We start from the raw sequence: 26,579 nt of genomic DNA, 5'->3' as shown, positions 1-26,579 counted from the left end.
TCATTATGAAACAACTCCTAACGCATAGGGAGTTATTTCATAATTTTTAGCTGGGAGTTATTTCATAATGCAATAACTGCCAATGAAACAACTCCCAATGAAATTTTTGTTGGGTTTTATTTCATTTTATTATGAGAAAACCTTAGCGCCCGGCCAAAGGCCGACAATGTCAAAAAAATTTCTATGCGAATCCAGTTTTTATACGCCCCAGAAGAGGAAACCTTTGCGCTACGCCATAGGCCCGTAATGCAAAATATGTTTGGTAAGCGAAGAATAATTTCACTTTTGTAGTTCTTTATTTCATAGGGAGTTAGATTACACTAATAAATTGCTTCGGATTGGGAATTATTTCATTTCTATTGGGATTTATTTCATTGGGAGTTATTTCGCTTTTTTGGGACTAATATTTTTAAAATTATGAAACCGTCGATTATTGGGAGTAATTTCATTTCACCCTTTGGTAATTATTTCATTTTTCATGGGAATTATTTCATTGGGATTTATTTCATTTGGGAGCTATTTCACGGTACCAACTTTGGCAGGTGTTCATGACATAACTGGAGGAGAGTCGACGAGTTTCTGAGATTGTCAGGGGAACCATTTAGAAATACCAATGTTATGATGTCTCCAAATTTGCGCAACAGAAACGAAAAGTGTAAAAGAAATTCGACAGGAAGCGTTGAAAAAGGAACTTTGTTCTTTGAAGAGATATTAATGAAAGTCTAAATAAAAAGGAGATGGTAGCGAACGGTACAAAGTATATATGTAACATATCTGCTCCGAATTAATCTTACGCAGTTCACGAAAGACCCAGGTATATTTTCAGTAAGCACAGTCAGACGCTATTTATGACGCTATCAGTGATATCCGGCAAATATAAGTAAATATTGAATATAAGTAGATATTAGTCCAAAAAAATGTGAAATAATTCCAAATTAGGAAGCATTGGGAAATATTTGGAGAATCTTCTCCTTTCGGATGTATCAAAAATCGGCTTCGCTCAGTAAAGATTTCTTGCATTGAAATGAGAAAACCTTTAAGAGAGGCGGAAGCTTAAAGGTTTTCTTCTTTTGGATGTATAAAAAATCGGCATTGCTCAGTCAAGATTGCTTTCATTGTAGATATGTTTCGAAATACTTCAGAAAAACTTTTCGCCCGACAAAAATATGTTTCAATGAGCTTCAAAAAATATATTACATTAAAACCGGTTAACCGACTTACAAAAACCAGTTTGTTAAAAAACCGAAACCGGTGGAGTTTACAAAGATGAAAAATCGATTGACCGGTTTTCGGTTTCGGTTTTGGATACTCTAAAGAAGTCCCAATTTGTCATTAATTTGTTATTTCATGTACCACTAATATATTGTTACGTTTTAACCTTTTCAAAACGTTTGGTTTATTTCCTTTAAATAAACCGGATACTTTTGATTGCAAATAAAAGCCGTTTAGTAGTTTAAAAATTGTAACAACTCTTTATTTATTCAAAATGTACAACAACCACAGAATTAAATAGCCACTCAATGTTTTTTATACACGTTTATAAATTCTCAGAAATACAGACACAATTTATAATGTACACGAATTTACTTGAAAAACACAACACACTTTAAGGCACTTAGATGATGTTTATTCGAAAAGCGTTTCTGATAAACTCACTCACGACTGCAACCTCTGCCACTATTTGTAACACTTCTAGATTCTAGATTGCTCTTTAACTGTCAAAATTCGAATATTCTAGATCTTACTAATACATACGCCATCTGTGGTGTACTTTCTACAATGTCCTTTAACTGAATATTCGAATACAGCGCACAGTGGGGACAAATGCCCCTTTTTTACGGATTTATTAATATCTCAACAACAATAATAGCGACGCTCGCAAAATTTTACGTGGGTAGCCCTTAGACTAATCCGCATATTGTAACAAAATTTTAGGGATATAGGAGGGGGAAGTCAATTACCCACCATATAAAATAATTATTAACTGTGCTATATCTATAGAACTACAATAGTTATGCACACTAAATTTGCTGCGGGTAACTCTAAAAACAAACTACACGTTCCGCCAAAATCGGAAGGGTATACGAGGGTGGAATCGGGTTCCCCCCAAACAAATGAATTATTAATTCTCCTACATCTATAGAACTACATCAGTGAGACATGCATGTTATTGATAAAAAATCTACCATATTGTTTTAAGATGATATCATTATATTAACTAGTAATGGGAGGTTGAATAATAGAGATCTTTCCCAACTCCTGCCACTAAAAGACTTGCAAAGTTTAAATGCACTGCTTTGAAATTTATACAACACTATATTTGAAATGAGACAATATAAAAACTACAGGTCTAAACGTGAGTGATAACTGGCTCCCGATATAAAACTTTAAAATTCTCACGATCGCGCTCAATAACATGATTTTTTATTAAGCTAAATTGCCTGCTATCGGATGACTTCGTATTAACCACAAGAAAAAACTTCGAATTAATCACAAAAAAAAACTTTTCAACAAGCATATACAACCGTGAGTGCATGAGAGTTAAATTGTTAAAATTCCGCGTGCATTCATTCACTATTAGAAAATCAATGGATGGAAAACTAAACTTAAATAAAGAAAAGTAATTGGTAAAAGTTTATTATTGTTTATCTCATTATAATACAAGAATATAGCCACGTCCAGGCCTAACTCACACGTGACTCTCGTATTATTAATCACAACACTTGCACATCTCTTATAAAACAAAAAAAAACAATGACAATAACAACAACAACAACAACGACAGCAATAAAACGTTTATCAGAATCGCAAAGTGCTTTTTGATGGTAGACTTAAAGGGTGAAGCTTTTATTAATTTACATATAACTTATGAGGCGCAGCGATGCGCAACCTAATTTTTTCTGAAACAACGCCCAACTGTCCAGGCTTTTAAATTATATTAAATTCTATGCCCAGCTGAGCCCAGCTAATAACTTTATGTCCATTTGAACTGACAAAATCCATTTTTTTTTTGCACGTCCAATATAAAAACTAATAGCAAAGCCACTTCCACAAATAATTCAAATTTAAATTTAACCAAAACATATCAACAAATACCTGAACTTGATGGTTGCATAATTAGATTTGTTAATTTTTTTAAATTACCTATCACAAATAGTATTTATTTGCGCAATTTTTTATTTTTTTTTTTATCAATTTTTTAGGTTTTTTTCTCACAATATGTAATTTCAACACGTGACTATAAAAATACCTTTTAATATTTCACATTAATTGAACTTTTAGCTGGCACTTTCAGTTTTCACAATACTTGAAATTTGTATTTTCAATTAATCCGCAAAATTAGTATGTTTGGCCCCTCTGTGCAGCGTTGCCAACTTACGATCAAATCAACTGAAAGCTTTTATTTAATAATGCCCACAGATATGTTACAGTCTGCCATCACAGCACTGCTACTTGAAAGCATTATGCTACTTTTAAATCAGCCCTTAAAATCGTTATATTTGAATTCAAGTACAATTTCGTAACAATATGGTGCACTAGTTTGATTGATAGCATTACGGAACAGATCCATAGTATTTTTCACTGCCGGCTGATCACGTGGGCTTACAATTGGCTCTGAATTTGGCGGTCATACTCAGTATTGCTGGAGTATGGTAGCTTGTGACGCTAAACCTATGTGATTTTTTTCCATCGTATTTAGAAACGTGTATAAGACAACGTTATACAGACTGATATCTTGACTATAAAGAATTTCTAAGAGATAAGCGATCAGGATACATGGGAATAAATCTTTCTCTAACAGCGGATCCAAATACTTCCCGATTTTCTCCAAATTTCCTTTATTGAAGTAACAACACATGTATGTGTCAAATAGAAAAAAGAATTGTTTAAAAATAATGACTAAGTAAAGAGGCTAATTTTTTTCTTTTTAAGTTATCGCAAACAATTTCTAAGAGGATGTTTATGGAATTTATACTTTTTGAGAAGCTAACTTTTCATCAAATATTTAAAATGAAAAAAAATTTGAAAATTGTTGATACCGAAGGGACCAGGTCCTTCCAAAAAATTAGTATTTTTTATGTAAAATTAAAATTTAGGGCAAAAATTCTCAAATCGCATATTCGATATCAAAATATAGTAACCGATTTTAGATGGCTCAATATGTTTTTAATTATTTTGGAAAGGGTTCCGATAGCCCCGACCCTGGTATGGATATTATAGCCAAATAACTAAAAATTCCCATTTTTGGGATTTTTCAAATTTTTTTTGGGAATTGCTGGATTGCTGACAATAAATTTCAAAATTTCTTTTCAGTTTTCCATTTTAAATCGAAAATTCAGCATAACTGTACAATTTCACTAACATAGAAATTCATAAAAATACCACTGTGGGTTGTCATGTAGACTATAAACGGTTTAATCGTGGTCGTCTTTCATTCAAAGACAAATATCGTTAAGATCGACCCAAATACATTTGTTGAGGCATTTTTGATGTGGAAATCATCATGTTGTAAAATCGCCAAACTTCTACAAGAATCTACATATCTCATAATAAAGAATAAAGAATCTACATATCTCATAATTTGAAAAATGCTTTACAATATAATTCAAATTCAATAATGTATTGATCATGAGGTTTAATTTAAATTTGTTTACAAAAAATTTCTGTTGATTTAATAAAGCCTTAAAATATTGAAATTTTAAAGATTGCTTAAAATGGAGCTATACGCTAAACGTAATATTTTAAAAACATTTTTAATATTTGAAGGATTTAACAAAGAATTAACACTCACCTTTTGTTCTGCGTGTAGAATTAGCTGATGCTGAAGCCTCATAGGCGTCTTTGTCTGTTATTTCTTCTTTTATAATCGTTTTACCGTCGAGAGCCATCTACAAATAATGAAAAAAACAAACACACACAATTAATATTTCAGCATAACTTTTAAAAGCAATTATTATAAAAAAAATATTCACTCTAACCCAAAAAACAATAATTATTTTGCTAAACTCAATCGGCAAGTGATGAATTTCTCACATTATTAAGAAGTTCAGTTTTTTTTTTCATTTTCAAATATTTAAATGGATTTATGCTCGGAATTAATGTCTGACATGCAAAACCCACAACTTCAAACCAAAAGGAAAAAAATAAAACAGACACAGCCACATGTAAAAGAATCCCAGCAATAAATAAGTTTACATGATTTTCTGTAAATAACAAAATATAAAAAAACTAAATGGAGAGGGGCAAATATCAAAGCGATAATTATAATGATATAGACAGGCAAATAGGTAGGCAGGCAGACAGAAGTTACGCCCGCCATGTGTCTAGCGGAGTTGAATGAAAATAAATACAAATTTGCCCATAAAAATGTTGTCGAATAGTAAATTAAATGTGGGAAATTGACACGTACCTTTGATGTATGTGTCAATTTTTGTCGTTGTTTATAGCAACAAAAATATTAATAAAAAGCTTAAAAACAATAACAGTAACTAAAACTGAAACAACAATTTAAAACAGCTGCTAATAATGTATATCAAATACTCAAATAAATACAGTTAGTTAAATCAAATGTGTGAGGGAAGAGCTGGGAAACGGAAGAGCAGTAATAACCGTTGTCAGGTAGTGTGGACAGGGTGAAGCGTAACGAAACCTTCATTTAACCAACTAATCAAATATAACAGTAACACTTGCGGCAAATTGGTATTTAAACAGCGGCAACATTTGGTTGATTACAGCCAATAAGGCTGTGATGAAGTATTTTTAGTGCTAAAAGAAGAGGGGGTCTACTTAGTATAGAAATAAAGCTAACGAATTGTAATGTATTTCTGGCTGCTTTATAGAGTTACGGGGATAAATATGGCATTTTAAAATCAACTTTTACTGTAGAAAATATAGTTGTAGTACCAAGTTGTTAATTAAAATCCAGATCTAATAAAGTACCTTTTGAAGTATTCATGTTATACAAGGTGGCGCGAAAGTAATCCTCCTATCAGAAAATGCTATAAATTTTGCGATTGTCCCCTAATGTCAGTTCTGTTTTGACATTTGTTTAGTAAACACATGCTCCAGAACGCGGAATATTGCTGACTATTTATTTGACCAGTAATCGGCCGGTGACTTTGGCACAACGTGAATTTCGTCGCAGATTTCCTGGCCGTCCAACGCCTACTGGTGAAACACTGCGACGTTTAGCCGCTCGCCTCGAAGAGACTGGCACAACACGAGATGCTGCCAGGCGTGGCAGACCCCGGAGTAGCCGTTCTGCAGAGAATATTGCTGCTGTAGCAGAGGATGTCATGGAAGCGCCGTCGACATCGACCAGACGACCTGCCACGCAAATGGGTATCAGTCGACGGTCTTTACAGCGAATTTTGGTACAGAATTTGAAGATGTTTTCGTACAAAGTCCAGACGGTGCATCAGCTGTTAGCTGCTGACCGCCAATCGCGTCTGACATACGCTCAAGCCATCCTTAATCACCACCAAGAGGAAGATGATTTTTCATCAAAAATAATCATGAGTGATGTGGCCCATTTCCATCTTAGCGGGTACGTAAATAAGCTAAATTTACGCTTCTGGGGCACTGAAAATCCGCGTGTAACCCACGAAGAGCCATTACACCCGCTCAAAGTCACTGTATGGTGTGCTGTTTTCGCAGGAGGTGTTATCGGACCTTTTTTCTTCGAAGACGTCGCGGGCCAAACGGTTACTGTGAATCGTGAGCGCTACAGAGCAAAGATCAACGAGTTCATTTTGCCGCAACTTGATGAATTGGGATTGTGGTTCCAACAGGACGGTGCAACGGCACACACGGCACGTGCCACAACCGATATGCTGAAGGATGCATTTCCCGGGCGCCTAATCTCCCGTTTTGGCGATTTGCACTGGCCAGCAAGATCGCCTGATTTGACCGCTCTAGACTTCTTTTTGTGGGGCTTTTTGAAGTCGCTGGTTTATGTCAACAAGCCTTAGACTCTTGCAGCTCTTAAAGACAATATCCGTCAACAATGTGAGGACCTATCGCCGGAAGTTTTGGCCAAAGTGATGGAAAATGCCACAAAAAGGGCTCAAATGACAATCAACTGTGGCGGCGGCCATTTACATGACATCATATTCTCGACTTGATGTGAAAAAAATTAAAAGACCAAATAAAAATAATCCACAAGAAGAATCAAAGTTTTTCATTTTTTTTTAATTACAGGCAAAAAAAACTCGGAGACCATAAGGTCCATAGTGATTCCCTTCAAGAGTCATATGTAGAGAAATAAGTATGAAAAAGAGGAATCCAAATCTGCATAGAGAAATAATTGGTTACGGATTTGAAATCACTGTAGAACGTCCTTTAAATAACCAACCTATTGCCCTGATAAAACCCAGTATGTTACTCAGTTTACAGCCTGCAATACTCCCAAGTTCATATAGAAATCTGTTACCTAGCCAATTAAATTTATGACCCAGGGCAGTTGCACATAATGTGCTCTACTATTTCCAGCTCCTCTACATCCCCACACACCCTACATAAATCCTGTGTGCCATTACCCTATTTACCTATAAAGGCCCCAATTGAACAGTGACCGTTTATCACCCCTACTAGATTTCTAAGATTACAACTTTCCAACTAGTGTTTTAGTGTTTTGGTTGCTGTTGCATCCAGTTTGGATTGGTTGGTGAAATCTTTCAAATATTAGCCTGTAGTAGTGACATATAGGAGGTTTTACCCCCTGTTCCCTAGTACCATGATCTAAATCAGAACATATCCGGCCAGTTCATCTGCCACCTAATTTATCAATATGTTACAGTGCCCCGATACCCCACACAATCATATTGAGTACTGTACCAATAACTCTTCCAGAGCTCTCCTACAGTCTTCCACTAAGATGGAATGTATTAAATGACATTTCAAAGCCCTAAGAGCCGCCTGACTGTCTACATATATAGTGACGTAATCCATTATCAACTCTGTGGCTTTCCAGATCGTGAAAATCTCTGCCTGTAAGACACTGCACTCGTTAGGGAGTCTATATGAATGTTTAATATCCTTGTCGACCAGAGTTAAGCTTGGTTCCGTCAGTGAAAACTGCACCCCCATCGAACAGTTTCACTAACGAGGAGCCAAATAACCTAAGAAAGTTCCTTACCGCCAAGGAAAGTAAGGGTAGATCAAATTTTTACAACTTCCATTAGGGGTTTGTCAAGGTCTAATAAATATATATTTTTTAGAACTATGAAACCAAACCATGCTTCAAGAATCTTAAAAGAACTGGATATTCTATGGATTCCGGAAACATAAACTTAAAATAAAATGATAGAGGGCGAAGATACGATTGCCGGTATTGATAAGATCGTGGATATCTTTAGTAGTCGTAAGAAGAGCTACCCAAAATTCTAAATTCTGGAACCGTATGGCATTCTGTCGCAGATGCTGTCAAACTGAACGATATCCATCATTCTTTGCTCCGTAGAATATATAAATTCTGCATCTCCCATAACTATGTTCCGTTTATTTGGAAAATAAGTGTGGAAATGTGAAAGACTTTTGCCTTTCGATCTTTACTATTGAGAACTTTGGAAAAACCCTTTGACTTATATAAAAAGCTAAGGGTGGTGGGATTCTTGGAACTCTCCAGCTGTGAAAGGGTCGATCAACGGTAACAGCTATGCATGGGGTTGTAAGGTTCATTGAGAGATCACCCGAATTTAAGCAATGCACTACTTCAACTTGGAATTAGAAGGGTTTTCATTATATTGCAGAAGCTGTATAGTGATCATGTTGAAATCAATAGCTGTCACTGGAACAAACGATACGATGATTTTTTGTAAACTCCATTCAAGTTAATTTGGACAATAAGGGAATTATGGCTGTTGCTTATAAGGACGATGTGGTATTGATTGATTCCAGGAAAGTTTATGGTTGTGATTAGCGATATAATTTTCAATGGTTTGGGAATAACCATCGTTGTGAATGGGCCATAGAGACCGGGCAAGGAGTTACATTAATAAAACAGAATTGGTTTACCACAAAGTCCAAGTTAGTAAGCTTTAGACTACTACGGTAAAGGGACTGTGATATTTCTCTGTTAGAGAGATGCCAGCACTGCGTTTAACCTTGCACCGAGAGTAGAGATAAGCTTGCATCGAGAGCACAAGTGTACCACTAGTTCTTCAGAGGCTCTGATCAGTATTTGGCAACTATCTCCAACAGACATTTACTTAATGACTATATTAAAGCTCTCAAGACGTCCTCCAGATAATTATACTGTATTTCATTCCAATGTATTGGCGGTCTGAGAGCCATGTAAAGTTTTACTCGGCGGGAATATTATTAAATTACTGGGACATTCAGGAAACACTTATGTCAATTGAAATATACACCACGTCTTCTAACTTGGTCAGATCAAGATCTTTACAGGATAGTAAGTCTTTCTAAATTTCTTTACCGCTTGAAACTCTTAAATGCAAAAGCTTTGGGTTCTATTCTAAGATAGCTCATAGTAGAAAACGCAAATTCGAAATATACAAGGTTCTCAGGAAAATGTGGTCTGTATACAATGTGAAACGCACTATACAACTCTTTATTAGAAACTGGAAGGACATTTCAGTGCTGAGTTAACAAATGATCGATACACACGCAAGCAGACTTGGACTTCCTGTAAACTGTTACTCTCGACGATAGGGATATATAGTGAGAACTTTCTCTGTGAATGTCCTGTTCATCGTTTGTTAAGGCATACATTTCTGAGTTAACATGTGATGAATAATCAAGTTGAGGTATCGTGTACCTTATTGGATACTTGAAAGCGGCAGATTGGATCTAGTATTAATTTCAACAGCGTCTGGTCTTGAATTAGTTCATCAAAATCGATTATATTTGATCTTAAACAGAGGCGTAAAACGTTTTGCTGGAACTTCTGGCCTTCACAGAAAAAATATTATATTCATGTTTAAAAGTTATAAAGTTGTTATTGGAGAAATCTCAGATTTGAAATGCTTTCATCTAAATCTGTTTCTAAAATTGCCCACAGACATACTTATTAAAGTATAGTTCGTTAGTTCCTGATTATAAATCTTCTACAAAATGTATTCATTTTCTTTGAAATTTTGCACATGAATAAATATCTTTAATGTAAAACAGATACAATTTAAGTTTTATATATAAAAAAAATAAGAAAAAACAAACATTTAAATTATTCAAATTTTAATTAACTTCCTTCTCTTAAGTGTTTTTTGCTTAACAAAACAATGAGTTTTTCTTTTTTTTTTACTTGTTATAAAAACATTTTAAATATTCAAAAATTTCTTACTTATTTGTATAAAATATTTTCTTTTTATAGTAGTTTTTTATCCATTCACAAACATTTCTCTAGAGATGCAAAACATTTTTCAAAATAAACACAGACTCTTACTTGGGAATATTTATTTTGTATTCAATACTTGTAAATTTGTAATTGCACATTGTCTATGATGATTTTTCTTTTTTTTTTTTTGTTATTTTCAATATTTTTTTTCACAAATGTGTCCATGCTACAACAATTCGTTATTAGTGTATACGATATTTATGTTTTTGTTGAGTATTAAAATAAATTATCGTAGATATTGATGAATGTGTATTTGTAGAAATAGAAATAAAAATGCTTTGAAAACAAGTAAAATTGATAGAAAGCAGCTGTGCTGCCAAATTCGTATTAAAACAAAATGTGCACTTAGAGAATTTGGGGGAAGGTGGGCACGATGGCGCAAAACAAATGGGAGGGGAATATGAGTTTTAATAATTAAGCAGCTGGCTGGGTGGCTGGTTGATAGACAACTGTTTTGTTTATAGCAAGTAGATGACACTGTTTCCGAAAATATAGAAAAGTTGTGGGGGACACACAAGTTTTCTATATAGAAAAGTTGTGGGGGACACACATAGAAAAGTTGTGGGGGACACACAAGTTTTCTATATAGAAAAGTTGTGGGGGACACACAAGTTTTCTATATAGAAAAGTTGTGGGGGACACACAAGTTTTCTATATAGAAAAGTTGTGGGGGACACACAAGTTTTCTATATAGAAAAGTTGTGGGGGACACACAAGTTTTCTATATAGAAAAGTTGTGGGGGACACACAAGTTTTCTATATAGAAAAGTTGTGGGGGACACACAAGTTTTCTATATAGAAAAGTTGTGGGGGACACACAAGTTTTCTATATAGAAAAGTTGTGGGGGACACACAAGTTTTCTATATAGAAAAGTTGTGGGGGACACACAAGTTTTCTATATAGAAAAGTTGTGGGGGACACACAAGTTTTCTATATAGAAAAGTTGTGGGGGACACACAAGTTTTCTATATAGAAAAGTTGTGGGGGACACACAAGTTTTCTATATAGAAAAGTTGTGGGGGACACACAAGTTTTCTATATAGAAAAGTTGTGGGGGACACACAAGTTTTCTATATAGAAAAGTTGTGGGGGACACACAAGTTTTCTATATAGAAAAGTTGTGGGGGACACACAAGTTTTCTATATAGAAAAGTTGTGGGGGACACACAAGTTTTCTATATAGAAAAGTTGTGGGGGACACACAAGTTTTCTATATAGAAAAGTTGTGGGGGACACACAAGTTTTCTATATAGAAAAGTTGTGGGGGACACACAAGTTTTCTATATAGAAAAGTTGTGGGGGACACACAAGTTTTCTATATAGAAAAGTTGTGGGGGACACACAAGTTTTCTATATAGAAAAGTTGTGGGGGACACACAAGTTTTCTATATAGAAAAGTTGTGGGGGACACACAAGTTTTCTATATAGAAAAGTTGTGGGGGACACACAAGTTTTCTATATAGAAAAGTTGTGGGGGACACACAAGTTTTCTATATAGAAAAGTTGTGGGGGACACACAAGTTTTCTATATAGAACAGTTGTGGGGGACACACAAGTTTTCTATATAGAAAAGTGTGTGGCCTTATCATTGCGCAATTTTCCATTATGAGCGGTAAAACAGTCATACATGATAAACTACAGCCTTGGAAAGACAATTAACAAAACATTTCTTTGACAGGTGATTGGAAACAATCATGCTGCTATTACAATAAATATGATTCATAAACTTTAAAAGTTTCTAAACATTAAGCAAATCGCTAAAACAATTTATATATTAATAAATTAACATTAGTGAGCTACTAATTTCCTTTAAACAAATCCAAGAACTAAATAATTTAAAATCTACCTAAATAATTACCAATCTAAAACACATGTGTTTTCAATTTTCCAATACTTGCATAGATTTCAATAAATTTCAATTTTTGTTTTGGTCTAACGAAAATTCTATATGAACATTCCGTCTGCTAATTCATATAAAACATACGTCCAGTCAGTCGATTTATTCATTCGTTTTCCCTCATTCATTCACTCACTCACTCATGCATGCATGCTGTGTTTGAAATAAATTCACAAGTAATTTTCACTTGTGTTTTACATTTTTCACTCTACGTATACGTATTGAGGTGTTTAATCGCTTAAAATTTATTAATGCAGGTGTTAGTTTCTTCTTTATCCAAAATGAAATGTACATATGCAAAGAAAACAAATCTTTACAAACTATTTCGTTCGGTATTGGTAATGTATGCAGACATTTAACGTCAATATTGTGATTAGAAACATTTAGCAGATTTGTAAATACTATTTTGGATGTGTGGTGTCGAAAAAAAGGCTGGTAATTGTCGGTGTATTTCCTTAATAAATTTCTAAAATATTTGTTCAATAATCAAGCTATTGATGAGAGTTTTCTAAACATATAATTTGCTGGCAAGTGAAATAAACCAGAAGGTAGTATAAATATTTTCTTTGTAACATTAAATTGTTTTTGTTGTAGGTATTAGAAATATATTTTGACCTTAAGATAATGGAAATAATATGTCCCAAAACCTTTCGCTAGAGAAAGCTTATGTCTCCAAACTTTTCTCTAGAGAAAACTTTTGTCCCAAAACTTTTCTCTATAGAAAAGTTCTGTCACAAAACTTGTGTCCCATAAATTTTCTATACAGAAAAGTTGTTTCGCAATTCTGTTCCATATAGAAAACTTATGTCCCAAACGGTCCTAAACGGTCCAAGTAAGAATGTATGGTCGGTCAAGCCCGAACGTATTATACCCTACACTAAGTAAATGAGCAAAAACATTTTTCTTTTTAAATATCAATAATTTATATTCGTGATTTTCGAAAGTGGGCCTCATATGGGAGCTATGACCAATTATGGACCGATCAACATGAAATTATATCGTGTGATTTATGTCTATATGAAAGTTGTTTATGTTGAATTTTGTGTGTATACCAACATTTTTAAGAGATTAATGCACGCTAAAGTGATTTTCGGAAGCGGGTCTATATGGGAGCTATGACTAATTATGGACCAATCGCAACAAAATTTGGTGACATGAATTTTGTATATAAAACTTATTTGGAGAGGATTTTGTGGAGATACAGATATAAATAAAATATTTATTACCGATAAAGTCCAATTTCGGGAGGACATTTGTATGGGGGCTAGGTGAAATAATGGACCAACTTCAGCCAATTTCAATAGGCTTGGTCCTTGAGCCGAAAAAATAATATATACTAAATTTCATCGAAATATTTTCAAAATTGCGACCTATACTTTGCGCACAAGGTTTACATGGACAGACGGACGGACGGACATCGTTTAATCGACTCAGAAAGTGATTCTAAGTCGATCGGTATACTTGGGTGTTACAAACATCTGCATAAACGCATAATACCCTCTCAACTATGGTGGTGTTGGGTATAAACATTAGAAAAAATTGGAAAAAATGTTCGATAGAGAAGGAGTTGAGTCTTCACAATGTTTGCAGGTATGAGTTTTAAGAACAGACAACGTTACTGGGCGCAACTACAGATCTCATAAAATTGAAAAAATTCCGTTATCGGAAATAAGACGCTAAAATATCCTGCTGCCCAGTGTCGATTATCACTCTCCCGTCTTTATAATGAGGAGGTGACATCTTCTAATCTGGGAGTAATTCCAGCCAGAGTATCCAAAGCCGTTTGGAGTATTACACCTAGGAATACTAAATGGATTTCCAACATGGTCGTTTGGTGAGTGGTTCTTAACAAATCCAGTATGTATAGCTCCTTTGAGATCCTCCCATTGAGGATCATTCGCATCACACTGGCTAATTTGTATTTCTGCTGATCTTATCGCCAAAAGCAATGATTTTAATGCTGTCATGAGACTTGAAACCACTGGGTTAAGGAATCGAAGGAATTTCCGCCATACAACCATATTTGGTTATCTGCACTCCCATACCCTGCATCGATAGGGACTTTAATGTGTCAATCACAGGGAGGGACTTTTGGCACACAATCTCTCCAAAGGAACCTATTGGAGATTTTTAGTGATGGCTCGGAATCGGAGGTGGATTTTAGGGGAGGCTTTTATATCGTACAAACAGATAGGCATGTATGCTTCAGACTACCGAATCATTGTAGTGTTCTTTAGACTGAGATCTCAACTTTAATTAGGGTAAATATTTTACTGAGTATACGGTGTGAATATTTGGATTTACAGCCTGAAATCTTTTATCGATGACTACATCTGGTCTTAAAATGCCGAGCTTCTCTGAATCGTAAATATTTTCTGCCATGCAACCATATTTGGTTATCTGGATGGATATCCACATAGCAGTTATTACTGCATTCCTAGACCCTTCGCCCGTAGGGACTGTAATATGTTGAACACAGATGGAAGGATTTTTGGGACAATCCCTCCAGTGGAGATTTTTACTAAAGGCTAGGAATCGGAGGCCGGTTTTGGGTATTGGGTGTGTATATTTGGAAATACGCCCTGAAACCATTTACCGATGGATACATCTTGTCTTAAATGCCAAGCATCTCTGAACTGTAAAGCACCTGCTCTGTGACTTCCAGGCCATATCTGACCTTAGATTTGAGTCTGGGCGAATTTTTCCTACATTAGATGAACGATCTATAGGGGACAGAAGGCTGGATAACATTAAACGTGCCACAGGATGGTTTGCTAATAATTCGAACTGGTCAATTATGGAGAATTTCTTTCCACCTTTTTAATAGTTAATGTTATTTTCTTTATTAAATATTTAAAAAGGACCATACAATTTTAAGCATTTTTAAAAACACTCACACAAAGTTGAGCAAACGTATGCATGAAACACGAAAATGAAGTAAAACAAACGACTTAAGGAAGAAGTTTTTGCCAGCATTCACTGCAAAAGAAAGTGAAGAGCTTTAAAAATAACCAGGGACCGAAAATAATAATTATTCTTGAAATTTCTAAGGAAAAAAGCCATCACAGGATAATATCGGAGAGTCAAGTCAAGCATACCATTTTGATTGTTTTCAACTATAATTTCATAAAATAACATGCTTTTTAAATTCTTGATTTTTATTTTTTTTGTCAGAAATAATTGTTATTTTCTGATTTTTATTTTTTTTGTCAGAAATAATTGTTATTTTTGATTTTTATTTTTTTTTGTCAGATATATTTGTCAGACTTTGAGTTTTATTTTTTTTGTCAGGAATATTTGTCAAACTTTGAGTTTTATTTTTTTTTGTCAGGAATATTTGTCAGACTTTGATTTTTATTTTTTTTGTCAGAAATAATTGTTATTTTTTGATTTTTATTTTTTTTTGTCAGATATATTTGTCAGACTTTGATTTTTATTTTTATACCCTTCACCACGAGTGGCAAGGGTATATATAAGTTTGTCATTCCGTTTATAATTTCTACATTTTTCATTTGCGACCCCACAAAGTATATATATTCTGGATCGTTATAGATAGCGAAGTCGATATCGCCATGTCCGTCTGTCCGTCTATTCGGCTGTAGGTTGAAATCAACTTTCCGTAGCCCCCAAATAACTTACAAACATGATTGATACATCAATATATCGGGAATTCTTCCGACTCGGTTGCCATTTAAAATCGGCCCACAAATGGCTGAGATAACGGGACAACCTCGATTTTTGGACTATTTTTGATCTATATCTGGATAACTAAGTCATTAATATAGGCATTATGGATATCTAATGATAGATATTTCAAAGTCCATTGCAACGATGTATGTATATAAGGCTTTGACCTACAATGGGTCAAAATCGGGAAAAATATTTTTTAACCAGAATTTTTTTTTTAACAAAAAATTTTTTGTTCATAAATTTTTTTTTTGTCATAAATTTTTTTTTTAACAACAAATTTTTTTTGTCATAAATTTTTTTTTACCAAAAAAATTTGTTTGTCAAAAATTTTTTGGTTTCCAAAAAATTTTTTTGTCATAATGACTTAATTATCCAGATATAGATCAAAAATAGTCCAAAAATCGAGGTTGTCCCGTTATCTCAGCCATTTGTGGGCCGATTTTAAATGGCAACCGAGCCGGAAGAATTCCCGATATATTGATGTATCAATCATGTTTGTAAGTTATTTGGGGGCTACGGAAAGTTGATTTCAACCTACAGCCGAATAGACGGACAGACGGACATGGCGATATCGACTTCGCTATCTATAACGATCCAGAATATATATACTTTGTGGGGTCGCAAATGAAAAATGTAGAAATTATAAACGGAATGACAAACTTATATATACCATTGCCACTCGTGGTGAAGGGTATAAAAATAAAAATCAAAGTCTGACAAATATATCTGACAAAAAAAATAAAAATCAAAAAATAACAATTATTTCTGACAAAAAAAATAAAAATCAAAGTCTGACAAATATTCCTGACAAAAAAAATAAAACTCAAAGTTTGACAAATATTCCTGACAAAAAAAAATAAAACTCAAAGTCTGACAAATATTCCTGACAAAAAAAAATAAAAATCAAAAATAACAATTATTTCTGACAAAAAAAATAAAAATCAGAAAATAACAATTATTTCTGACAAAAAAAAATAAAACTCAGAAAATAACAATTATGTTGTGATTTTTATTATAAATGTCATAATTGTTACGGTCCCTGAAAATAACAAATGTGATGCTTTCAACAAGTGTTGTCAAGTACCATCACTAACAGCATAACGACAAGTAGTTGTTGCTGCTGCTGTTACTGTTGTAGTATGTAGTCGTTATGTTTATTGTAATATTTGTTGTAATTTACAGTTGTTAAAGGAAGAGAGACAGAGAGTTAAAAAACTAACTATTAAAGTATGTACTGGCATAAGAAAGGTTCAGATAAAAAAATGGCTGCAACAAAAACTAGACGAACAAATACATACATATATACACTCACACATACGTATAGCTTCGGAGTATAAGTATGAAGAATATTTTATGAAAATGTTTTTCCTGCAGCCACTACCATGACACAGTGGGGAAATTACAAAAAAAATGTGGAAAAAAATCTGTAACTTCTAAGCGAATGGACGGATTTTAATAAAATTGTTCACAGGAGGTGTTAGGTTAAGTTATGTTTCCATTCAGCTGCGAAGTGAAGATAAGAATGAAGAGCAGATCATGTGGGTCAAGGCAGTTGGTCCCTTTGTGTTGTAAATGTAAAAAATTTAAAAGTGGGACAAGTAGAAATGAAAAGAAAAGGGGACAGTCAGATGTGATGAAGTGTTTGAAAAGTGAAGAGGAAGAAGTCCCGAAAAAGAGAGGAGAGATGATTGTAATTACGCACCAGTCAATTGGCGGTTATTAGATCTCTCCGCGGAAATTCCCATGTGTGACCCTATTAGCCAATTGCTATTCCTGATAAAGGTATTAATGCACTCTAGCTTCATGTCCGAAAGCTCGGAAAGACTATTTAAGGATGTCCCAGAAACCTTAAGATAGATCTCCTAATGCCGAATAATGACAAAGAAGATGAAGAATGATGAGACCATTTTTGGTAAGAACTCCTGTACATTTTGACAACTTCTACAGAAGTCGTTGTAGGGCAGACCAAGTCTCCTCGTATGGTTGCAAAAAGTGCAGTGAACGGTAATAACCGCAACTACATCACAAAATTGTGAGAGTGTCAAGCTAAGAAGATATGTAGTGCGCCATCGGTTTAGTCGGGGGCATATCCTGGTTATAGTATATCTTTTTTTATTAATTTGTAACTTGCATTTTGATAACGGAATGCCGGAAGTAAGTCTATAGGAAGTCTATGTCTCCGTTGCCAAATCATCAGCTACACAGTTGCCCGTAATATCTCCGTGTTCACGTACCCACTTGAGTATTGAGAAACCGAAGCTCCTCGCAAGGAAGGGCATAGAAATGCAGTAATTGATACTGACGTGGCCATATGGTGCATGTTTCCACACCCCAATCGCATTTAGCCTAAAGGCAGAAGTGAATGGCATTTTTCTGGCCATTAGATTCACAGGGATACGAGTAAGGGAGTGGACAATCCATGTAGTGACGGCGTACATGAACTGGGAAAATATTACAACCGACACGTGCCCTGGCGTCGCGACTAGTCCTCTTTAACCACTAACTGGGTATTCAGGTGGTCGGCACTGTTACCACCACGTTAACCTTATAAGATGGGAAAGAACAGTTTTGGTCTGCGGGTTATAACGTAGGAGATGACAGGAGAGGATTGTGTTAAAAAAGTATAACCATTGGTCAAAGAAATGTACCATTTGCATTAACAGTAATCCTAGCTCCAGATAATATTCCCTTGCGACCACTCGTTTCAAGTGCCATTGGCTTTCCCTTCCCGACTTCTAGACCATTTGTTATAAAATGTCTCATGAAGTCTTGATATCGTCCGAGCCGTCATCAACACTGGTAACCATTTGTATAAAATGTATTACAAGTCTAGATGATGGCTCCTCCTATCCGTCACCTGGGACGCGTCCGAAGGAGAACCCTGAAGCTTATTGTGAATGTGTACGAGATGATTTGTCCGGTTCAGAAGTGGTGATTTTGACGTGGAAAACAAAGATCACCCAGGCCAGCCAAAGAGTTTGAAGACTAAGATTTGGAGGCATAACTTCAATTTCAAAATGCTCGCAAGCAGCATTATTCATCCAAAAGCAGGAAAATTGGGTACCATACGAATTGAAGCTGAGAGAGCTTGAAAATCATTTTTGCATCGAATTATTACTTGTGATGTAAAAAAGATCTATAACGATAACCCGAAGCGTAAGAGATCGTATGTGAAACCCGGCCAACCAGCCTAATCGACAACAAAGCCAAATATAAATGGCGCTAAGGTATTCGGTGGGACCAAAAGGTTCCTATATATTATGAGCTGCTGAAATCTGGTCATACCATGATAGGATACCTGTATCGAATACAACAGATTCGCTTGAAGCGAGTATTGGCCGAAAAACGTCCAGAATATGCGGCCAGACATGAATCCAGACATGACAACGATCGGCCACAAGCTGCAATACCTGTTAAAAAGTATTTAGAATTAAGTGGTTGGGAAGTTTTGCCCTACCCTCTTTATAGTCCAGACCGTGCCCCGTCAAACTTATATTGGTTTCGATAGATGCAGAATTCTCTCTCTGGGATAAACTTTTCTTTGCAGCAGAGTATCCTATGTTGGCTTGCTTCGTTCTTGGTCTCACAAGATAAGCACTTATTTCGGCTCGGAATAAACATAATGCTAGAAAGATGGAAAAATATCATAGCCAACAATGGTCGATACTTTGAATAAATTGATATTGTACAAATGTTTCAAAATAAACGCTAACAATTTGAAAAAATTTCGTATTTTTAATTCTCATCGAGAACAAAAATTTGGCATCATTTTTAATTTTATATACACGTGGTACTCCCCCCTTGGTTTTCAAAGAAAAACTTCAGAACTTAATCTCAGCTACACCTCCTCTATAGCCATGGGTAATTTTATTACAATCGTACTATTCGTTTAGAAGTTACAGATTTATTTAATTTTTTTTTGTAACTCCCCCACTGTGCATCATCCCTTGCCTTACATCAAGGAAGTGGGGTTGGGGATGTTATTCAATTCAACTATCAAACACTTCATGAGCTGTCATGGCTGAAGTAGTGTTTCCAAGTTTGCCTAGTGCGTGTGTATGTGTCATTTAGTCAGCTGTTGATGACATTTTTAGAATGCTGCACACTCACAGAGCAAAAAAAAATAATAATAATTTTTCTCTTAAAATATACGAAAAAAGGCAAAAAACAAAAAAAAAATGCGAGCTTGTGTTAGGAAATGAGTAAGTGTGTGTTTGTGTCAAAAGGAACATGTGCAGGCCACTTGCTGCCTTCATCTTCATCGTCGAAAGGAAACCCTCTTTAGCCGTACTTAAGCCACAGAAATGACGAATGAAGCAAATGTCAGCAACAGCTGTGACAACAAAACGAAAAAGAATCCACTGCTGTTGCTGCTTTTGCTGTAAAACGTTTAATATTTTCCGACTACAACAACAACAACAAAATAATTGAATGAACATTTTTGTGATTTTTCTTTTCTCACATGGTTGACAAAGAAATAAAACTGGAAATTCTGAGTAAAAATATAGAAGATTTTTGTGTGTTTGGGAAAATAATATTATAAGAGCTTTTGTTGTTTTGGAGAACGAGCTGAAAAAGTAATGGGAAAAAAATGTCGCCAACATTCATACAATTTAAACAAACAACAGCAGCAGCAGCAACAATGATTGAATGAAACAGCAGTTACAGCACTTTCTATTTTGTGTTTTTTTTGTGGGTTTTCTATTTAATTTTTTCTATTGTTTTCAAAATTCACCATAGACGGGTACAGGGAACCACACATTGCACAAGTTAAGAACTTTAAGAACTATCTGGGACACAAGTTTTCTATATAGAAAAGTTATGGGACACAAGTTTTCTATATACAAAAGTTATGGAACACAAGTTTTCTATATAGAAAAGTTTTGCGACACAAGTTTTCTATATAGAAAAGTTTTGCGACACAAGTTTTCTATATAGAAAAGTTTTGCGACACAAGTTTTCTATATAGAAAAGTTTTGCGACACAAGTTTTCTATATAGACAAGTTTTGCGACACAAGTTTTCTATATAGAAAAGTTTTGCGACACAAGTTTTCTATATAGAAAAGTTTTGGGACACAAGTTTTCTATATAGAAAAGTTTTGGGACACAAGTTTTCTATATAGAAAAGTTTTGGGACACAAGTATTATATGCGGATGATAAATAAAAGTTTTGGGACACAAGTTTTCTGTATAGAAAAGTTTTGGGACACAAGTTTTCTATATAGAAAAGTTTTGGGACAAATGTTTTCTATATAGAAAAGTTTTGGGACACAAGTTTTCTATATAGAAAAGTTTTGGGACACAAGTTTTCTATATAGAAAAGTTTTGGGACACAAGTTTTCTATATAGAAAAGTTTTGGGACACAAGTTTTCTATATAGAAAAGTTTTGGGACACAAGTTTTCTATATAGAAAAGTTTTGGGACACAAGTTTTCTATATAGAAAAGTTTTGGGACACAAGTTTTCTATATAGAAAAGTTTTGGGACACAAGTTTTCTATATAGAAAAGTTTTGGGACAAATCTTTTCTATATAGAAAAGTTTTGGGACAAATCTTTTCTATATAGAAAAGTTTTGGGACAAATCTTTTCTATATAGAAAAGTTTTGGGACAAATCTTTTCTATATAGAAAAGTTTTGGGACAAATCTTTTCTATATAGAAAAGATTTGTCCCAAAACAAATCTATATAGAAAAGTTATGGCACAAATGTTTTCTATATAGAAAAGTTTTGGGACAAATCTTTTCTATATAGAAAAGTTTTGGGACAAAGGTCTTCTATATAAAAAAGTTATGGGACACAAGTTTTCTATATAGAAGAGTTATGGCACACAAGATTTCTATATAGAAAAGTTATGGCACAAATGTTTTCTATATAGAAAGGTTTTGGGACAAATTTTTTCTATATAGAAAAGTTTTGGGACAAAGGTTTTCTATATAGAAAAGTTTTGGGACAAAGGTCTTCTATATAAAAAAGTTTTGGGACATATGTTTTCTAAATAGAAAATATTTGCCACACAAGTTTTCTATGTGGAAAAATTTTCTGTAGAGAAAATGTGTCCTAATAATAACATTTGAACTCATTACTTGTCATTTATTCGGAAACCCATCATTTGGCAACACTATTTCGCAGCAGTTGCCACACTATACTTGGCTGTGAAAGTAATTATTTTTCCTAGTGAGTCATGCTGCCGAGATTGTTGTTATTTCTTGTTGCTGTTGTTTAAAATAGTAGTTTTCGTCGTTGTTTTTTTAGTTTGTGTTTCCTCTAGAAACTTATTCCTAACATAAAAACAATTCAACATGCGGCAACGAAAGAGAGTAAATAGCAGCGACTAACGTGAGTTGAGTGGCAGATCTTGTGTTCATACATTTTACACATTAATATTTATGCGTAAGACATACAAACAAATCCTTAAACAGAAACAACAGCAGCCAGGAAGGATAACAAACAGGAGAGCGTGTGTGTGTGAGTTAACATAACTATTAAACGCACAATTTGCAACCAACTGTTTTTGCTGTTTGCCTGACACCGCACTTTAGCAAAAACCAAGACTAAAACACACATGTAGGAAATACACTGCACACACATAGAAAATTAAACAAAGGATCTACCAACACATTCACCAAAACGTAGGTAAAAACAAACAAATAAATAGTACATAACACCTCTCAAATACATTTGTTTGTTTGTGCTGCAAACGTACATTTTTATATAATTTGTTTCTGATTTTGACACTTTATTTTGCCAAGTTGAAAATTAAGGCTCATTGTTATTATTACTTTGATTTCTGTATAATTTTCCGGGATTTGTTTTTCAAATTGGTTTGCTATTATACTCTTTAAACTCGTATATTTAATGTCTGAGGACGACAGGCACAATTACATACAGGCACAATCTACAAACAACTAACATTATGTTCCTTTTATGAATTAATGGATATCAGTGTGTGTTATTTAAAAGAGAGGAAGGAAATTAAGATAAAAGTAGCCAGGATTTAATTTTGGTTAGGTATAAATACTAATGACTATTACTTCATGCTTTTGTTCTTTGCTTTATATATGTATTTCAACTAATTAAGTATTTAATTTAACGCGTTTGAACTTATATCTATTGCTTAAATATTTAAAGAAATAAACATGACGACTATAAAATCGATAATTGACCAGCAAAGACATGACATGTCTTTACTGCTTAACATACTTTGTAATGACTACTACCTACCATCAGAATTACATATAATTTATTATTCAAATTTAGCCGGAAAAAATTACTTGTTGCCATTTTTATATCGATTTGTTTAAAATGTTCTGTATGACGTTTATTCGAGTTACAGAAGGGTCTATTTATAAAAAATACTAAATTTAAATATTTAAAGGTTTATTAAAAATTAGTTGAAAACAAGTAAGAAAGTATGTTCGTTCAATCCCAACCATATAATACCCTACATTGTATAAATAGCAAACACATTTTCTTATAATTGCAATAATTTATTTTCGTTAGTGATTTTCGAAAGTAGGTCTTATATTGGAGCTATAACTAGATATGGACTGATCATCATAAAATTAGTTTATATGACTTCGTATTTATAAAACTTAATAAATTAAATATTTATGACCGATATAGTCCTATATCGGGAAGACATTTGTATATTTGCTAGGTGAAAATTAACCGATTTCAGCCAGTTTCAATAGGTTTTCGGCGAAGAAAATGCATATGCCTAATTTGGTCGAGGTAAGTTATTAAATAAGTTTTTTTCTAGGTAGTAAAACAATAATCTTGTCAATAATTCAGATGTTTCCAACCAATATCTACTTATCTACCAATCTTCAATAATATTCTAATATTTTTTCGGCGGAAAACGAAAAATGTTTAAAGAACTTATACAATTTTTATAACATCTAGAATTTACCATTAGGATTTCCTCCAGAACATTTCGAATTCAACCAATTGTATTCCACCACCAAAAAGATACAGGTATATTGATTTTGTTATTTCATTTGTAACACATCGAAATAGAGAGATTTTGTAATTGCAATTGAAAAATATTATGAAAATGGAACGACGACCATTAACAAAAAGTTCAGTTTGGGCGATCTCTCCTGTAGTGGACGATATGTTTTCTAGTTACTTCTAAAATTATAAGCCGAAGATATGTCCGTCCGACAATACGGAAGAAGAAACCGAAATTTGGCATAAAGAGTAACTGCTACTACCGGATAAGTAAAATATTTCATAAAATATTATTAAAATGCTGATTTTTTGGAGAATCCGAAGGATATTTATACCCTACACCACCATGCAACACCCACCTTTAAGTATATGGTCGGACTTGGCCAACTATACTTTCTTACTTGTTTAATATGCATTTTGGAACCGAAAATCTGTTTTGATTTTTCGCATTTTTAAACACTTCACCTTCGTGAGAAGGGTATATGGGGGGCTTAGAGCACAAGGGGTTCAAGGGACTTATGTTTAGTAATGAGAATAAAGAGGTTAAAGTTAATTTACAACAAAAAATGTTAGATGCTATCTGGAATATTACATTTTAATTAATAGAGATCCTGAGATATATTTTAAACTAACACGATACAAAAATACCATCTTTTACATATACAAATACCCAAAAATTACCTTTGAAGTAATGAAAGTCGCACTTATACCCCTTGTTTTTTAATTTTTTTTTAAATTTCTGAAGTACCTAATAAGAAAACCACATGGACTCAATTTTTTTTATTAACATTTTATTAACACATTGACTGCCAAGGTACTTTCAGCAAATAAGATGCTGGGGGCCACAGCATTTTCTTTGCGTAATCTTTTCGAAAACGTCAATATTGGAATTTAGGCTACTGTCAGTAATATTTACTGCTTAGAAACTGATTTTTTTTTTATGGGATACTGAGTTAGAAAAAATACTCAGTACAAGTTCAGAAAGTGACGAAGAATGTGAAGATTACAGTTTTGATGAGAAACTTCCAGTCAACATCGAAAAAAACTTAAAATGCAGCACTATTGTCTGACATGGCTAGAGAGAATAAAAGTCGTTTCGGATATACATATGTGTCCGACATGGCGTAAACAGCATAGTGCAGTGCCACACATATGTGTTAAGAACAGCTTTTATGGTTCTTTGTTACATTTTTTAGTCGTCATAATAAGATTTCATGACATCATCAGGGTCATCTTCATCCTCACTTTGACTTTCGATTCTTCTTTTCGGAATTTCTTCCATTCTATCGTGAGGAAGTGCTTTAAACAATTCATGGTAAATTGGTGGTATATAGCAAAGAAGATTCTGGAAAATTATTGATTTGACGCTGTTTTTTGGAGGAAGTTGTGGTAGTAACTACATATTTCGAGCCTTCATATTTACTTTGGTGAAGTTTTCTTACAAATTCATAAGTTCATCTTTCTATGAGATGATCAAATTCAGAAAATTCGTCAATATTATTTCCAGAATCACTTATTTTTAATGATTTTACGTACCAAGAATAATAAAAAATTAACATTTATTAATATACTCGATTCCATTATTTTATGTTACTTTTTCTTTTTTTGGAAATAATCCACAAGGGTATTTGAAACCGGTGTTTTGATAACAAGTTTAATTAATCGCTAAATTTTAGCGGATCACTCATCTGAATTCACTAAATCAGTCCATGTGAAAAATGAATTTTAATATTTGCTTAAAGCACAAGGGGTTTAAGTGCTCATGTACCCCTTGTGCTCCAAACGAAATAGGTATTTTAATGACAAGTTCTAGAATTGGTCGCCATATCTCGCTAACGGGTGAGAATCCCACATTCAACTCTTGTGCTATGAACTTCACCTACTAACTCCATATGTTAGTAGGTGAATATGTCAATTTGAGAAAAAAATGGCACTTGAATCCCTTGTGCTTTAAGCTCCTCATATATGAGTTTGTCATTCCGTTTGTAATTTCTACATTTTTCATTTCCGACCCTATAAAGTATTACATATATTCTGGATCCTTATAAATAGCGGAGTCGATTAAGCCATGTCCGTCCGTCTCTCTGTCTGTCTGTTGAAATCAATTTTCTGAAGACCCCAGATATCTTCGGTATCCAAATCTTCAATAATTCTGTCAGACATGCTTTCGAGAAGTTTCCTATTTAAAATCAGCAAAATCTGTCCACAAATGCCTGGGATATGAGGAAAAAACCAGGACAATCTAGATTTTTGACCAATTTTTTTTTTCAAAAAAATTAAAAATTTTTTTTTTTAGCCATTGTTAATTTTTTATCTTTTAAAAACTGTGGTTTATTTTCTTTTAATTGTAACAACATTTTATTTAAATTTACACAACAATTTTAATAGTCACACATACACTTTATAACTTACAAGAATTCACTTGTAATTAGAGTGTCCAAAAAACCGTCAAATTTTAAAAAGCGGTTTCCGGTTTAACCGAAAAACTGTTTTTGAAAAAACCGGTTTCGATTATTGTCTTTTAAAAAAACGGTTAAGCGGTTTCGGTTTTTGTCTTTAAAAAAACCGGTTAACCGCTATATATTAAATTTTGATTTAATGGAAATTTATCATTTTTGAATTCTTTATGCAATTATTTTATATCTTTTACGAAATGCTACAATTTTCTATAAAATAAATCAATAT

At 33.8% G+C, this 26,579-nt stretch overlaps 1 protein-coding gene across 3 annotated transcripts in view; it reads right to left on the bottom strand.

Annotated features, from left to right (window-relative positions):
- nvy (nervy) overlaps positions 1 to 26,579 on the bottom strand; it is a 131,902-nt gene that overhangs the window by 27,031 nt on the left and 78,292 nt on the right. For all 3 annotated transcript variants that reach the window (XM_065512498.1, XM_065512499.1, XM_065512500.1), the window contains one exon: positions 4,793 to 4,889. In XM_065512498.1, coding sequence (XP_065368570.1) covers positions 4,793 to 4,889 — 97 coding nt within the window. The remainder of the gene's footprint in view (positions 1 to 4,792; positions 4,890 to 26,579) is intronic.

This window comes from Calliphora vicina, chromosome 5, assembly GCF_958450345.1.
Source record: "Calliphora vicina chromosome 5, idCalVici1.1, whole genome shotgun sequence".
Lineage (NCBI taxonomy): Eukaryota > Metazoa > Arthropoda > Insecta > Diptera > Calliphoridae > Calliphora > Calliphora vicina.
This window is presented reverse-complemented; position numbering and strand designations above follow the sequence as displayed.